The following is a 16,584-nucleotide window of genomic DNA, read 5'->3' as shown; positions in this document are numbered from 1 at the left end:
ATTGTTACTTCTTTATTGTTATATGTTTTTTTTTTGGTTTGTGCTTTTAGGGTAGACCTGGAACTCTTTACAGCTAGAGATGCCATGCAGCCTTGTACAATTATTCACTTACGGGAACGTGTCTTCATGTTGGCAGAGCTTCTTTTTAACACGAGTCACAATGGCTTCCCAGTTGTCTACAGCCCTGCAGAAGGACAGGGTGAGGTGTTTTTAGGAACAATTACTAGGTATGCAGAAAGTGATTTCATCCATGTTCATTCAAAGTGTTTTTCATAAATATGAACTAAAATGGGAAAGCAAATATTGGGCCTCATGTATAAAATGTCTTTGAGAATAAATGGCCTTATTGGTTGCTGTAACCAAAAAGATACCTTTTTATTTGATCATACACTTATAATGTGTAAGGCCAAGTGTATGGGTTTTAACGCTAATAATTTTTTCCACGTTTGAATATATTTATATGAATTCATGTTAATATTGCTTATGATAATATCTTGAAAATCCTCTTTTATTGTTTTAGTTGATGATTTTGCCTACAGTTTCATTGCTTCACATGTATTTAAAGGTGATTAGGAAGCCATACTGATTGGAAACGCACACTGAAAACAGTAATTTTCCATTCTAAGCATTTGTTAGGGAGTTCTATGGAATACTTTTTTGCAAGCAAAAACCCTTCTAGACAGCGTCAATGAGCATGGGTAGCAGCCAAGCAACAGTCAGAGGTGGTCACAATATATCTGCATGCTCTTATAGAGACCATTGTGATGGTCTTCTATGTTATAGACATAAGTGACAGGGCTGCACGAACCATGAGATGAGGTGAGAACTTCAGAGAACATCCTTCCCTAAATTAAGGGTGGCCACAATTTGGTAGATATACTGTCCACCTCTGCACTTTCCCATCTTCAATATGGGAAAGTGGTGGGGGCGTCATTTCTCTTTCCACCTATTCTTACCATCGTATGTGGCACCACCTGAAAAGGCTAGTAGCACCCATGGTAGTGAATACCACCATAAGTTATTTTGCTTGTATTGTGCAGATGAAGGTGGCCCCCAAATATTGTGGAGATAATTTTTTTTAAATTTGTTTTTGTAATTTTTTAGCTGTGGCTAGTAATTTTATATGTAGCTTTAAAGGGTAACTAAATGTTCAACAAACTTCTGACATGTCATAGTTACATGTCAGAAGTTTTGATCGGTGGGATCGGTGGGGGTCTGAGTACTGAGACCCCCACCCATCACTAAAACAAAGCGGCAGAAGTGCTTGTGTGAGCGCTGAGCCACTTAGTTTCTGTTCGGCTTTTCTCGGAAAGCCGATGTAGTAGTGTACGGACTCAATAGAAAGTCTATGAGCCTGTACACCATTACATCGGCTGTCTGGAAAAAGCTGAACAGAAACAAAGTGGCTCAGCGCTCACACAAGCACTTCTGCCGCTTTGTTTAAGCGATTGGTGGGGGTCTCAGTGCTCGGACCCCCACCAATCAAAACTTCTGACATGTCACTATGACATGTCAGAAGCTTGTTGAACGTTTAGTTACGCTTTAACATTTACAGTATACGTTGACATCTTGACAACATTTAAACTAGAACTAAAAGATAAGTAAACTTTTCACACATGAAATTTTGCAAGTGTTTCAACCTCAATGTAACCAAAACATCACTGGTTGAATTTATATTTAAAAACATTACCCCTTGTGTACATGGCCCAAGACGTGGATTTACCAGGAAATGGTAAACATGAGCTGAAGTTAAATATTAGTATAAAGAAGCTCTTCACTTTTTTAGTATTTCATCTGTTTGCAGCTGCTACCACTGTCTATTTTCTGGTTATATTTCTTTGCATATAATCCTGCCTGCCACAACACAAATAATGATGGATTCTTACAGTACAGATTGTAGTAACAAAACCCATGTGTGAATCAATCTGTCATCCCAGAATGGGAAAGTTAAGTGATTTACACTTTGCATAGATTTTCAAATATGGTTCTGGGTGGTAGACTTCAAGACATTTGGCTGATGTTGTTGTGACATCACACAGAGTTACTTACTCATAGTCTTCTTGTTGTTGTATTATTTCACATACTTGTTGGGCCTATGAATATTTGACAGTGTGCTGCTTTTGTTATAGGCTTTAGTACAGGTTGCTGGAGAAAAATAGGATTTTGGTGAACCTTCCAAATGGCTGGCTGAAACTTTGTAAACTTTTCCACCTTTGTAAAAGGTGGAAAGACGCACGCACGCACGCACGCACGCACGCACACACACATGTCAGAGTCCTGCCAGGAAAGGATTTACTTTATTTGGCAAATTTGCTGCAATATCTAAATGCAGCAGCGGAATAGCTTAAAGTGAATGTCCACTCTTGAACATTATTTTCTTTTTAAATCAAAATAGGTCCAAACTCTGCACTGATAAATATCTGAATATATCTCTATGGAAGCCAGAGCTCTATTTTTCTGATACACAGAGGAAATTAAAATATCTCTGCCTTTAGCTATCACTAGGGGAAGCTGGATCATACTGTATATGAATTAGACTCAGCAATATAACAGTATGTAGTATGCTCCTAAGCTTCTCTAAAGGAGGCAGTCAGAACTTTAGCATACAGTTAGGTCCAGAATTATTTGGACAGTGACACAAGTTTTGGTATTTTGGTTGTTTACCAAAACATATTGAATATACAGTTATATAATTAATATGGGCTTAAAGTGCAAACTCTCAGCTTTAATTTGAGGGTTTAGGAATTACAGCTCTTTAATATGTAGCTGCCTCTTTTTCAAGGGACCAAAGGTAATTGGACAATTATCTCAAAAGCTATTTAATGGGCTGCATGGGCTATTCCCTCGTTAATCCATCATCAATTAAGCAGGTAAAAGGTCTGGAGTTGATTCCAAGTGTGGCATTTGCATATGGAAGCTGTTACTGTGAACCCACAACATGAGGTCAAAGGAGCTCTCAATGCAAGTGAAACAGACCATCTTTAGGCTGAAAGAAATGAAGAAATCCATCCGAGAGTTAGCGCAAATGTTAGGAGTGGCCAAATACACAGTTTGGTACATTCTTGAAAAAAAAAAAAAGAGCGCACTCGTGATATTGAGAACTCCAAAAGGCCTGGACGTCCACGGAAGACAACAGTGGTGGATGATCGCAGAATCCTTTCCATGGTGAAGAAAAACCCCATCACAACATCTACCCAAGTGAAGAACACACTCCTGGAAGTAGGTGTATCAGTATCTAAGTCTACCATAAAGAGAAGACTTCATGAGAGCAAATACAGGGGGTTCACCACAAGGTGCAAACCATTAATCCGCCTCAAAAATAGAAAGGCCAGATTAGACTTTGCCAAACAACATCTAAAGAAGCCAGCACAGTGATGGAAAAGCATTCTTTGGACAGATGAAACTAAGATCAACCTGTACTAGAATGGTGGGAGGAAGAAAGTATGGAGAAGGCTTGGAACGGCTCATGATCCAAAGCGCACCACATCCTCTGTAAAACATGGTGGAGGCAGTGTGATGGCATGGGCATGCATGGCTGCCAAAGGCACTGGGTCACTAGTGTTTATTGACGATGTGACTGAAGACAGAAGCAGCCGGATGAATTCTGAAGTGTTCAGGGATTTACTTTCTGCTCAGATTCAACCAAATGCAGCAAGGTTGATTGGACGTTGCTTCACAGTACAGATGGACAATGACACACAATATACTGCGAAAGCAACCCAGGAGTTTTTTTAAGGCAAAGAAGTGGAATATTCTGCAATGGCAAAGTCAATCACCAGATCTCAACCCGATCGAGCGTACATTTCACTTGCTTAAGACAAAACTTTAGGCAGAAAGACCCACAACCAAGCAACAACCGAAGACAGCTGCAGTAAAGGCCGGGCAAAGCATCACAAAGGAGGAAAACCCAGTGTTTGGTGATGTCCATGGGTTCCAGACTTCAGGCAGTCATTGCTGCAAAGAATTCTCTACAAAGTATTAAAAGAAAACCATTTTATTTATGGTAATGTTAATTTGTCCAATTACTTTTGAGCCCCTGAAATGAGGAGGATGTGTAGAAAAATGGTTACAATTCCTAAACGTTTCACAGGATATTTTTTGTTCAACCCCTTGAATTAATCATGAAAGTCTACACTTCAATTGCATCTCAGCTGTTTCATTTCAAATCCAATGTGGTGGCATGCAGAGCCCAAATCATGAAGATTGTGTCACTGTCCAAATAATTTGATTTGGAGTGGTATATTAGAAAAACAAGGCTCGTAGGGAGACGTTATGTTGATATATTAAGAAATTCGATTCAGCACAGAATATTGGACCTAAGAATAGCATAGTGTTAAGGTATGTGCACACACACTAATTACGTCCGTAATTGACGGACGTATTTCGGCCGCAAGTACCGGACCGAACACACTGCAGGGAGCCGGGCTCCTAGCATCATACTTATGTACGATGCTAGGAGTCCCTGCCTCGCTGCAGGACAACTGTCCCGTACTGAAAACATGATTACAGACGTTATGTTGATATATTAAGAAATTCGATTCAGCACAGAATATTGGACCTGTAAAACATGATTACAGTACGGGACAGTTGTCCTGCAGCGAGGCAGGGACTCCTAGCATCGTACATAAGTATGATGCTAGGAGCCCGGCTCCCTGCACTGTGTTCGGTCCGGTACTTGCGGCCGAAATACGTCCGTCAATTACGGACGTAATTAGTGTGTGTGCACATACCCTAACATTACTACAGTGTCCTGATAATGAATACACATGAAATCCAGCCTGGACGTCATGTGTACTCAGAATCCTGACACTTCTAACTCTTTTCTGTGAGGTTTACCTCGTAATCTCGCGAGATTTCTAATCTATGGCTCACATAGCTGTACTTTTATTTTATTTTATTCATACCCTTGGGGACTGATTTAAAGGGAATGTGTCGTTAGAAAAATTATTTTTTTTTTTTAGTTAAACAGTTTGTATATAAATGATTACACATTGTTATAATTTTTTTAATTTTTTCACAAGTCAGGAAATATTATAAATTAGATTCTAATTTATAACATTTCCATGTGCTGGTCACTAGATGGAGCAATTCCCAAAATTGCAGCATTGCATGTGGTAAAGCAACCACATTGCTTTATGCTGCAAAATTTGGGAAAACTCACTCGCTCTAGTGAGCTCTCAGAATCCCCCCCTCCTTTATCCTGGCTAGTGCTGGGAGAAACGAGGGGATTGAACGGTCAAACCTCCTACACTGTGTGTCGCCATTTTTTGAGCTAACACACAGTGTAGTAGGTTTACATACACTAGTAAACACACAGTAAAACACTTACATACACAGAAATCACTTACCTTTGCGATCTTCTGATTGCAAATATAACGCTTTGATATACTTAGTATACCAAAGCATTATTGCCTGTCAGTTTAAAACTAACAGGCAATCTATTAGGGGCATGGCCTAATAGGCAGTTGCTGAGGGCAGACCTCAGGGCCTTTGTTAGGGTATGTTCACACAGAGTTTTTTTTGCAGTCAGAAAGTTTTGATCTGCCTTCATGCCGTTTGGCGCGTTTTTCTAGGCGTTTTTCACTCGCGCCCAGTGAGCGCCACAGGCAAAAACGCAGCGAAATATGCTTTCTCTGCATCCCATTGATGTCAATGGGAGGTCAGAGACATAAATGCTCGAAGATAGGTCATGTCGCTTCTTTTTCTCGCAAGACGGTTTTTCCGCTCGCAGGAAAAAACGCCTCCGCCTCCCGTTGAAATAAATGGGAGACATTTTCGGAAGTTTTTTGGCGCGTTTTCCAACGTGCTTTCCGCGTCAAAAAACTTATAAAAAAATCAGTGTGAACTGACCCTTAGGCTCCCGGCTGCCATGGAAATCCATCTGCGCCCCGCGATCTCGTCGCGGCTTTGCCGATGGGGTGACAGAGGGAGCTCCCTCCCTCTGTCAAACACATTACATGCCGCTATCCCTATTAACAGTGGCATCTAAGGGGTTAAACTGCCAGAATCTGAGAGCTGTTTCATTACGGCATTTGCAGGAGGAGCCTGGCTATGTATACAGCCGTGCTCCTGCCTCTAATCTCGTGGGTATAGTGGCAGTGCCCATGAGATCAGAGTGACGGATATATCTGTCTCTATGCGATAACTAGCTCCTGCTTGTGACGGATATATACGTCATTTGTCTTTAAGGGGTTAAGTAAAAAAAAAAGCCTGGTCATTAAGGGGTTAAAGGAGAGGTTTAATATAGCTATATATTTGTCTCGAACTGCTTTATCTCTTTGATGTGATTTTGTCATAATCTCTCCATATTACAGAATCTGGTGACACTTGAATAAGTATAAGATTAATAATTTGAGTTTTGTTTGAAAAAGCAAAGTCTATTGTTTCTGTTGCAATCAATGTGACTTCAATACATGTTGTCACCTTTGTAAGGCTTCGTTCACATTTGCGCCAGAGTCCCGTTCCGACGTTCTATCGGAGCTTTCCGTCGGAACAGGACCCTGACTGACACAAACGGAAACCAAAGGTTTCCGTTTCCATCACTATTGAGTTCAATGGTGACGGATCCGGTGCTAATGGTTTCTGTTTGTCTCAGTTGCGCAAGGGTTCCGTCGTTTTGCCGGAATCAATAGCGTAGTCGACAAACGGAAATCTATGGTTTCCATTTGTGTCGGTCAGGGCTCCATTCCCACGGAAAGCTCCGACATTCCGTCGGAACGGAGCCCTGGCACAGATGTGAACGAAGCCTAAGAATGGCCACCACAACCCAACAAGACAGAAGAATTGAATTATATCTCTAAGTAAAAGAAACATAATTATTAAATCTTTGCTGCGGCCTTAAAGGGGTTGTCCACTACTGGACAACTGATGACCTATAGGATAGGTCATCAGCAGGGGCGTAACTAGGAAAGACTGGGCCCCATAGCAAACTTTTGACTGGGGCCCCCCCTCCCATGGGTGGCACACAACCCCCCCCTTGTAGATAGTGCCTTTTTTACAGCCCCCCCTGTAGATAGCTACAAAGGGGGCTGTATGGCGTTATCTACAGGGGGGGGGGGCTGTATGGCGTTATCTACAGGGGGGCTGTATGGCGTTATCTACAGGGGGGGCTGTATGGCGTTATCTACAGGGGGGGCTGTATTGCGTTATCTAAAGGGGGGCTGTATGGCGTTCTCTACAGGGGGGGCCGTATGGCGTTCTCTACAGGGGGGGCTGTATGGTGTTATCTACAGGGGGGACTGTATGGCGTTATCTACAGAGGGGGCTGTATGGCGCTAATGCCATACAGCCCCCTGTAGAGAACGCCATACAGCCCCCCCTGTAGGGAGCGCCATACAGGCCCCCCTGTAGGGAACGCCATACAGCCCCCCCCTGTAGGGAACGCCATACAGCACCCTGTAGGGAACGCCATAGAGCCCCCCTGTAGGGAACGCCACACATCCCCCCTGTAGGGAACGCCATACAGCCCCCCCTGTAGGGAACGCCATACAGCCCCCCCTGTAGGGAATGCCATACAGCGTCCCCCTTCCCAAAAAAAGTTTGACCTACAGTGTGTCCTACTAAAAGACATGTATCCCCTATCCACAGGATTGTGGTAGTTACGCCACTGGTCATCAGTACATCATCTGTGGTGGTCCGACACCCGTGAATAGGACATACAACGGCAAAAGTACCAAGTGAATAGGAGCAGAGCTGCAGTTCGGCAGCACGGCCGCTATACTATGTACAGAGCCAACTGCTTTCGGCTCCGTACATCGCATAATGGGCAATAAGATCCGGTGCCTGGAGGAAGCCGGAGCGGCTTAATGGTGCAGAGTCCGGGTTTTGCACCCGCACCGATTAAATACTGATGAGCTATCCGGCTGATTTACCAATATCTGGCAACGTTGTCAAGTCGTGAGTGGAAATCCTCTTTAAATGTAATTCTACCTTATACGTGTGTTAGAACGGTGTCTATGTATTTGAAAAATTAGCATATACAGTACATATACTTAGTTACAAGTCTTTTTGGATGATTAGGTTGTCACCATCAGTTGCGTCCTCCAGAAACCTCAATGCACTTATCATTTATACATTCTTGACCAAAGCAGAACAACCTCAACAGTATTGAGGTACAATCCCTGAAATATCAAGGCAGACAGCTTACAAAATGTAAACTCTCAGCAGCACCAGTCCATAGTAAAATAGTTAATAGTCTTTATTTGCCGGACACAGGCAACATTATAGTAACATACGACCGCTACCAAGTCAATGGTCCAATGTGGTGCTGTTAACTTTGTCAAAGTTGTTGTTAAGATATAATCATTCCGTATTACATATATTAAATACGGGAAATAATCGCATGGATATAGGTGAACTGTATATTCAGTGATGAAGATTAAACATTATTCATTCAGCAAAGATACATTACTTCATAGCTGAAAGAAAAATATCACATTCTTCAGATGTGTTGGTGCTTTGCTGTACGGAAGTTATAGAAAGACCAGTCAAGTGTTATTCTATAGATTGTGGCAGACCAGCCCAGCAAACACAGGGTAAAGCTTTCAGGAACTCCAGCCAGCTTTGAAATTGTCTGTTTCTTTCTTCATGCGCTTGTGACCTTCTTCTCATTCCTGAAAACCTCAAATTATATTGCTCCAGGGCTAGACTACAAGTCACTGAGGCAATGTAAAAGAGGAATAAATCTTTCATCTTTATATATTTGTGAAAATATATATCACAGAATGGAAACAAGGCAGCATCCAAGGATGTGAGAGCTTATTATATATCCAGGAGATTTACTGAGAACCTCCACATTGATTTCTATTCTGTTTACTATTTGTTTGAATAACTGCATACTTACACATTTTCCGTCTTTTTAACCCTTTTTTAACTAATCTTTTTACCTTTTTTAATAATATGTGATCACCTTGCAGAGAGAGATGGGGCATCAAGTGGACTGACTTTAGGAAATATGTTAAGAATCATCGTACTATTAAGACTAACAATTTATACCACAAGGGTTTCTAAGATGTAAAGGTACCTCAAAATTAATTGAAGTTTTTTTAGGCTATACTTTTCTTCCAGTAAAAAAAGATAAAATAATTTTGCAGGTAGAACAACTAACTAGGATATACCTCACATATATGTGCTCTCCCCGATGTGAATATCATTGAAATAGTGGTCACTACTTTTCTTTCATCATAAATTATTTTATTTTAGGTTGAATGTCTTTAGAATGTGGCTACAATAAAGTTCTGATGATTTTAAAATATGATCATAATTTGTTTCAGGAATATTTTATGTTTTAAAGGGAACCTGTCAGCAGTTTTGAGGTCTCACAGGGTGATATAGGGAAGGGAAAGGACATTTTTGAAATGCACCTTTTTTCTCGGTCATGCAAGTTGCATGACCAAGAAAATGATGTTTAAATCCCCCAGCCCGCCGATCACAAGTGCCACTGAGGCAGGACTTGATGTGCAAGTGCTCCAGCACTGCACACTACAAGCCCCACCCCTCTGTTCTAGCTGTTTCCTGATTGGCAGCTAGAGCTGTAACTCAGAGCAGAGAGTGGCACTTGCTACCACTGTTTCGGGGAGTAAAACATCGCTTTCTCGTCATGCAACGTCCATGACCGAGAAAAAAATCACCTTCAAACTGCTGACAGGTTTATTTTAATCCCTTCCCGCCGCAGCCCTTTTTCAGATTTTCATTTTCGTTTTTTCCTCCCCACCTTCCAAAAGCCATAATGTCTTTATTTTTCCGACGATATAGTACTATGAGTGCTTGATTTTTGCGGGACGAGTTGTAGTTTTTCATAGCACCATTTATTTTGCTGTATAATGTACCAGGAAATGGGGAAAAAAATATTTGTGGGGTAGAAAATGAAAAAAACAGCGATTCCTCCATGTTTTTTTGCGCGACGTTTTTACGGAATTCACTGTGCAATTAAAACAACATGTTAACTTTATTCTGTGGGTCAATACGATTACGGCGATACCAAATATATATAGTTTTTTCTATGTTTTACTACTTTTACAAGTAAAAACCTAAGTGTAAAAAAGAAAATTTATTTTGTTTCGCCAAATTCTGAGAGCCATAACTTTTTTATTTTTCCGGCGATTAAGTGGTATGAGGGCTTATTTTTTGCGGGATAAGCTGTAGTTTTTAATAATACCATTTTGGTGTACATGCGACGGTTTGATCACTTTTTATTTCATTTTTTGTGGGAGATTAGGTGACCAAAAAATAGAGATTCTGGCGTTTACGATTTTGTTTTTTTACGACGTTCACCGTGTGGGTTAAATAATGATATATTGTAATAGTTCAGACTTTTACAGACGTGGCAATACCAATTATGTTTATTTATTTATTTTTTTACTATGCTCTAGGGGGGGAAATGTTGTTTTTTTTGAACTTTTAATATTTTTAATTTTTTTTTCCACAAAACAAAACTTTATTTAACTCATTTTACTTTTTTTTTATTAGTCCCCCTAGGGGACTTCAACCAGCGATCGTTAGATCGATTGCACGATATACTGCAATACTAATGTATTGCAGTATATCGTGATTCTGACAGGCATCTATTAAGCCCTGCCGGAGGCAGGGCTTAATAGGTGCACAAAGATGGCGGATCTGGGGGCCTTCATTAGGGCGCGATGAGCTGTTTGAGGGGGTCGCCCCCCTCTTTCTAACAATTTAATACTGACCGCAGCATTTAACGAGTTAAACGAGAGGGATCGCGGTTGAGAGCAATGCCGCTTGTTACTCTGAAGCCGACACCCGCATCGTATGGAGCGGGTTCCCTCCGTGAGCCCGCTCCATACTTCCTCTACCCGACTTTGGCGTATGGATACGTCAAATGTCGGGAAGGGGTTAAAGAAGCATTTTTTTTATCTTTTTCTAGTGGGGCCTCACCAGCCAGAACATGATGATGTTTGGGCCTCCCCATTGGTAGTAGTCCATGCCAACATTTTTATAATCTATCTCAATTTATCTTAAAATTTGTGTAATGACGGGGGTGGGGAGACAGACAAGTGAGCCCTAATCTACCCGCCACTCAGTCCCTGCCTACTTGCAACGACCCGCCCTAGGCGACGGGGTACAACTGGGCAACGGTCCCTACGCTCAATAAGTGCACGACAGACAAACAGACAAGGGTACACAGAGCTAGGGGAAGAAAGGGACAGTTGCCCACGGCAACACCGTGAGCAACAAGAGAAGTGAACAAGCTGAGTCAAACCAGGAGTGTACGAGGTACCAAACGCAGAGCAGGAGAGTAGTCAGCAAGCCGGGGTCAATATGAAGCAAGGACAATAGTACAAGAAGCTGCAGCAGGGCCAGGAAACCAAACGAGAAGAAATCACAAGCAAGGAGGAACAGGAAAGGCAGGTATAAATAGACAGAGGGCGGGAGCTAGCTCTGTCTGGCCAGGCTGTGATAGGCTCTCCCACTCCTAAGCCTGCCACCCTGAGTGGTGGAAGATGGAGTCAGTCTCACAGACATAGAAGCAGGTGCAGACTGATTATCTATGGGCGTTAACCCCGAAGCTGTGCCTGGCAGATCCTTTAAAATTTTACCAGTCTAACATTAAAATAAACAGAAAATGAGTCAGTTATGTTGCTAAACCAGAGAAAGGTTTGTGCAGTATAAAATAATTTCTGTCAAAACTGCTGCGGCTTACCAACAACTGGGGGGGCCGCCTCACTGTTTGAGAAGAACTGTTTTAAAGGAATCCGCCACCATACAGACCTACTATAGGGAATCTACAATGACACACAATAACTGGATCTCTAAAGTACTTGTTGTTAGGTCAAAATAAATAACTTCCTATGTACGGAGACTTGACAGAAGGAAGCAAATCTAGTAACTCTAAAGATGTCATTGTCAGATCTGTGAGCTTTTTGTTTTTTCTATTAAGCATTTCTGCCATGTCAGTCAAACAAGTCAGAGTGGTCCCACTAGTGTCCACAACAAATCAGCTCTAGTACTTAATTTAACAGCAAAATGATTTGGTCACAGGGGGATTACATAAGCAGGGTTGGAGTGGCCCACCAGAGTACCAGAGCATGCTTTCAGTGGGCCCAGGCCTTAATTGTCCAACAGAAGACCACTCCCGTTAGAGATGCCTTTGAAGACAATCACTTGCCCCCAGGGTCTTTTTCATATGGGTTGATTCACAAATAACCTATTTGACTTTATTGATATGTCCTGTGTGTGCAATGACGATAAGAACGAGTACCATTAAATTAACAGTGGACATACGCAAGTTCTGTATAGATGGAAGGATGGAAGGAATTATTTCCTCTGATACTGAAATCAATAGCGATTATGGAAACCTACAAGTTAGAGCAGCAGCTGGTGCTCATAACTTCCATTGATCGTGAACAATGGACTTACAGTGCGACAGCTGTTTTCTGCCATTGATTTCTGTACCTTTATGAATTTGTGAGATAATGTTGTTAGATATATAGGATCTCTTCAAAACTGCCAGTTCTATAAATTTTTAATCATTTCCCTTTGACAATTTGCTTTGTTGATCATTTTTTTACTCGACCACATTAACCCCTTTAGGATACAGCCTGTTTTGGCCTTGTGGACACAGATGATTTCTTCAAATCTGACACGTGTCACTTTATGTGGTAATAACTCCGGAACGCTTTTACCTATCCAAGCGATTCTGAGATTGTTTTCTCGTGACATATTGTACTTTATATTAGTGAAAAAATTTGGTCGATAAATTCAATATTTATTTGTGAAAACTTCAAATTTTAGCAAAAATTTGCAAAAATTAAAATTTTTCTAAATGTAAATGTATTTGCTTGTAAAACAGATAGTAACACCACACAAAATAGTTACTAGTTAACATCCCCCATATGTCTACTTTATGATTGCATCATTTTTTTTCACATACTTTTATTTTTCTAGGACGTTACAAGGCTTAGAACTTTAGCAGCAATTTCTCATATTTTCAAGAAAATTTCAATAGGCCATTTTTTCAGGGACCAGTTCAGTTCTGAAGTGTCTTTGAGGGCCTTCTTTATTAGAAAGTCCCCATAAATCACCCCATTTTGAAAACTGCACCCCTCAAAGTATTCAAAACCACATTCAGAAAGTATTTTAACCCTTTAGGCGTTTCACAGGAATTAAGGCAAAGTAGAGGTGAAATTTACAAATTTCATTTTTTTTGCCAAAATTCATTTGTAATAAAAAAAATCTGTAACACAGAAGGTATTACCAGAGAAACGCAACTCAATATTTATTGCCCAGCTTCTGCAGATTTTAGAAATATCCAACATGTTGCCCTAGTGTCCTAATGGACTGAAGCACCGGCCTCAGAAGCAAAGGAGCACCTAGTGGATTTTGGGGCCTCCTTTTTTTAGGAATATATTTTAGGCACCATGTCAGGTTTGAAGAGGTCTTGTGGTACCTATGCAGTCGAAACCCCCCAAAAGTGACCCCATTTTCGAAACTACACCCCTCAAGGCATTTTTCTAGGGGTATAGTTAGAATTTTGACCCCACAGTTTTTTTGCAGAATTTAGTGGGGTCACTAAAAGATGAAAATCACCTTTTTTTTGTGGAAACATGGAATGTTTTCATTTTTACAAGGAATAAAGGAGAAAAAGCACACCAACATTTGTAAAGCAATTTCTCCCGATTACGGCAATACCCCATATGTGGTCGTAAACTGATGTTTGGACCCACAGCAGGGCTCAGGAGGGAAGAGCGCCTTTTGGATTTTGCAGCTCAGATTTTGCTGGATTGGTTTTGCCATGTCGGGTTTGCAACGCCCCGGAGGGACCAAAACAGTGGAAACCCCACAAAAGTGACCCTATTTTGGAAACTACACCCCTCAAGGAATTTGTCTAGGGGTATAGTAAGCATTTTGACCCCATAGGATCTTTTTTAGAGCTAAGGTGACCAAAAAGCAGCGATTTTGGCACTTTAAATTCTTTATTTCTTACAGCGTTCACCGTGCGCAATAAATTACATTTTACTTTATTCTGCGGGTCGGTACGATTACGCCGATACCATATGTGTATAGTTTTTTTTAAAGTTTTGCAGCGTTTGCACAATAAAATTCAGTTTCTATAAAATAATTTATTTCTATTCTGAGCCGTAACGTTTTTATTTTTTCGTCAAAAAAGCTGTGGAAGGTCTTGTTTTTTGCGGGACAGTTTGTAGTTTTTATTGGTACTATTTTGGGGAAAATGCGATTTTTGATCACTTTTTATTCTATATCTTGGGAGGGTTGGTGACCAAAAAATAGCGATGCTGACATAGTTTTCCATTTATTTTGTTTGCGGCGTTCACCATGCAGAAAAATTAACATTATAGTTTCATAGTTTGGGTAGTTACGAACACGGTGATATCAAATATGTGTACTTTTTTTTAACGTTTTCATTTTTTCCCTATAATAAATGACTTATTATAGGAAAACAAAAACTTTTATTTTTACACTTTTATAAAACATTTTTATTAACTTTTTTTACTTTTTACACTTTGACCTGCAGCTTTGATCGCTGCTAGAATACATTACACTACCTAGGTAGTGTAATGTATTCCAACTGTCAGTGTGACGTCACAGTCACTCTGGCAGTTAGTCTACGAGGGCCAGTCAGCGGCTGGTCCTCATAGGCTTCCATAGATTGCAGACCCGGAGGCCGTTGCCTGTACTCCGGATGCCATCACAAGCATCAGCAGCCCCCATGATTGCATGTGGGCTGCTGATGTGCTACAAATCCCCTATATGCGGAGATCACAATCGATCCCCGCATGTAATGGGTTAATTGCCGAAATCAGCGTCGATGAACCGCTGATCGGCAACACTGGAGTGTCAGCTGTCAGGGACAGCTGATCTCCAAGTTCCCGATGCACACCTTGTCGCCGACAGTGTGCATCGTGAACGACACAGTGACTTCCTGTCACTCTGACAGGAAGCCTATCAGGACCAGCCGAAGGTTGGTCCTGATGGGCTTCTGTCCATGGCAGACACGAAATCCATTGTTTGGAAGCCATACTAACTATCGGCACACCCCGCGATTTCAGACCGGGGTCTGCCGATATGTTAAAAACCCCTAAAATTTGGCGATTGCAACCGATCGCCGAATTTAAGGGGTTAATTCACCGAATTCAGCGGCAAAGGACCGCTGGCCGGCAAGAGTGGAGTGTCAGCTGTCGGCGACAGCTGACCTCCCGGTTCCCGGTGCACACTGTCGCCGACAGTGTGCACCGGGAAGAACTCAGTAACTGTACGTCCTCGTGCGGGAAGTAACCTCCCGCAACGATGTACAGTTACTTACTCGTGCGGATAGGGGTTAATGTACAGAGTTTCCTCTGGTAGTATAGAGTTTCCATATACATCTTTAATAGGTAATCACTGTAGAAGTTTCTTGTGTTGTACACACATTACTGTATACAGTCTAGTTCCTCTCTCTTTCCCGGTCTGGATTTCATAGATGAAAGGCTATTTAAGCAGCTACTTACGCATAGACTTCTCATGCCTTCATTCCAGCACACATTTCTTTTATTAGTTGTAACATTTTCTTATCTGTATAGTGTGTTAGTGAGAACCGCAGGAAAATACTACTATGAATCAATTTAATGAGTGTAATTGAGTAAAATGAAAATGGTTCAGTTGTTAATTTAAATTAAAAGAGATTAAAATAAGGTGTCAAATTCCCTAATAAATGTAGAAATATGAACAAATACAATTATTAAGTAATTAAGATAAGCCTAAAAGTATTTTTTCATGAACATTTGCATATTTAAATGGAGCCAGATACAAATGTTTATTTTGTAGCTAATGAAACAAAAGTTTTAATTACTGCAAATCGTTAATTGTGTAAATATTTCAGATTTTTTTAGTCATTAAATTGTCTCTGCATAGAGTGTACATGATAGTGAACTTCTGGGGGTAAGGCACTAGCATTGGGATAATTGACCTCTATAGAATTTCATGTATAAGACATCAAATATATAAAAACTGATACAATAAGGTTAGAAAACATGGTGGACGGTCAATTAGCCATATATATATATATATATATATATATATATATATATATATATATAAACTAAGCAGCAATCCGAATATTTTCGGTCTGAGTCTGTGGCTATTGGTTGATATCAGTGGACCTCTAGGCTCATGCGATGATCTAGCATTGTAACACATTGGAATGGCCGCAGCTGAATAATGATATCCTTCACCATCACTTCAGTTTTAAAGGGGAAAAGGGGTATTAACTAACAGGAGACTTGGTGTCTCTTGAATTTTTATTTAATCTTATCGGGCTTATGGTACTATTTTAGGGTACATGGGACTTATTGATTAACTTTTATTAAATTTTTTATGGGGGGAATGGGAAAAAATGAATTTTTCCCATGGGAGACATTTATGACATATCCACAGGATATGTCATAGATGTCAGATAGATGCGGGTCCCACCTCTGTGACCCGCTTCTATCTCTAGAACGGGGCCCCATAATCCCTATTCTGCCGCTGTGTTGCGGCTGAATCCCGACCATGAAGAAGGTTACATGGTCTTGAGTTACGGAAACAGCGTATCTCGCTGTACTACGCTGTTTTTGTAAGTCCTATAGA

The 16,584-nt window shown here is 40.9% G+C and overlaps 1 protein-coding gene across 1 annotated transcript in view; it reads left to right on the top strand.

The window, feature by feature from the left end:
• The window catches only part of LOC142652472 (chloride channel protein B-like), a 179,860-nt gene that overhangs the window by 97,184 nt on the left and 66,092 nt on the right, over positions 1-16,584 (top strand). Inside the window, exon 16 of the mRNA XM_075828109.1 lies at positions 51-227. Within this exon, the coding sequence (XP_075684224.1) occupies positions 51-227 (177 nt within the window). The remainder of the gene's footprint in view (positions 1-50; positions 228-16,584) is intronic.

This window comes from Rhinoderma darwinii, chromosome 5, assembly GCF_050947455.1.
Source record: "Rhinoderma darwinii isolate aRhiDar2 chromosome 5, aRhiDar2.hap1, whole genome shotgun sequence".
Lineage (NCBI taxonomy): Eukaryota > Metazoa > Chordata > Amphibia > Anura > Rhinodermatidae > Rhinoderma > Rhinoderma darwinii.
This window is presented reverse-complemented; position numbering and strand designations above follow the sequence as displayed.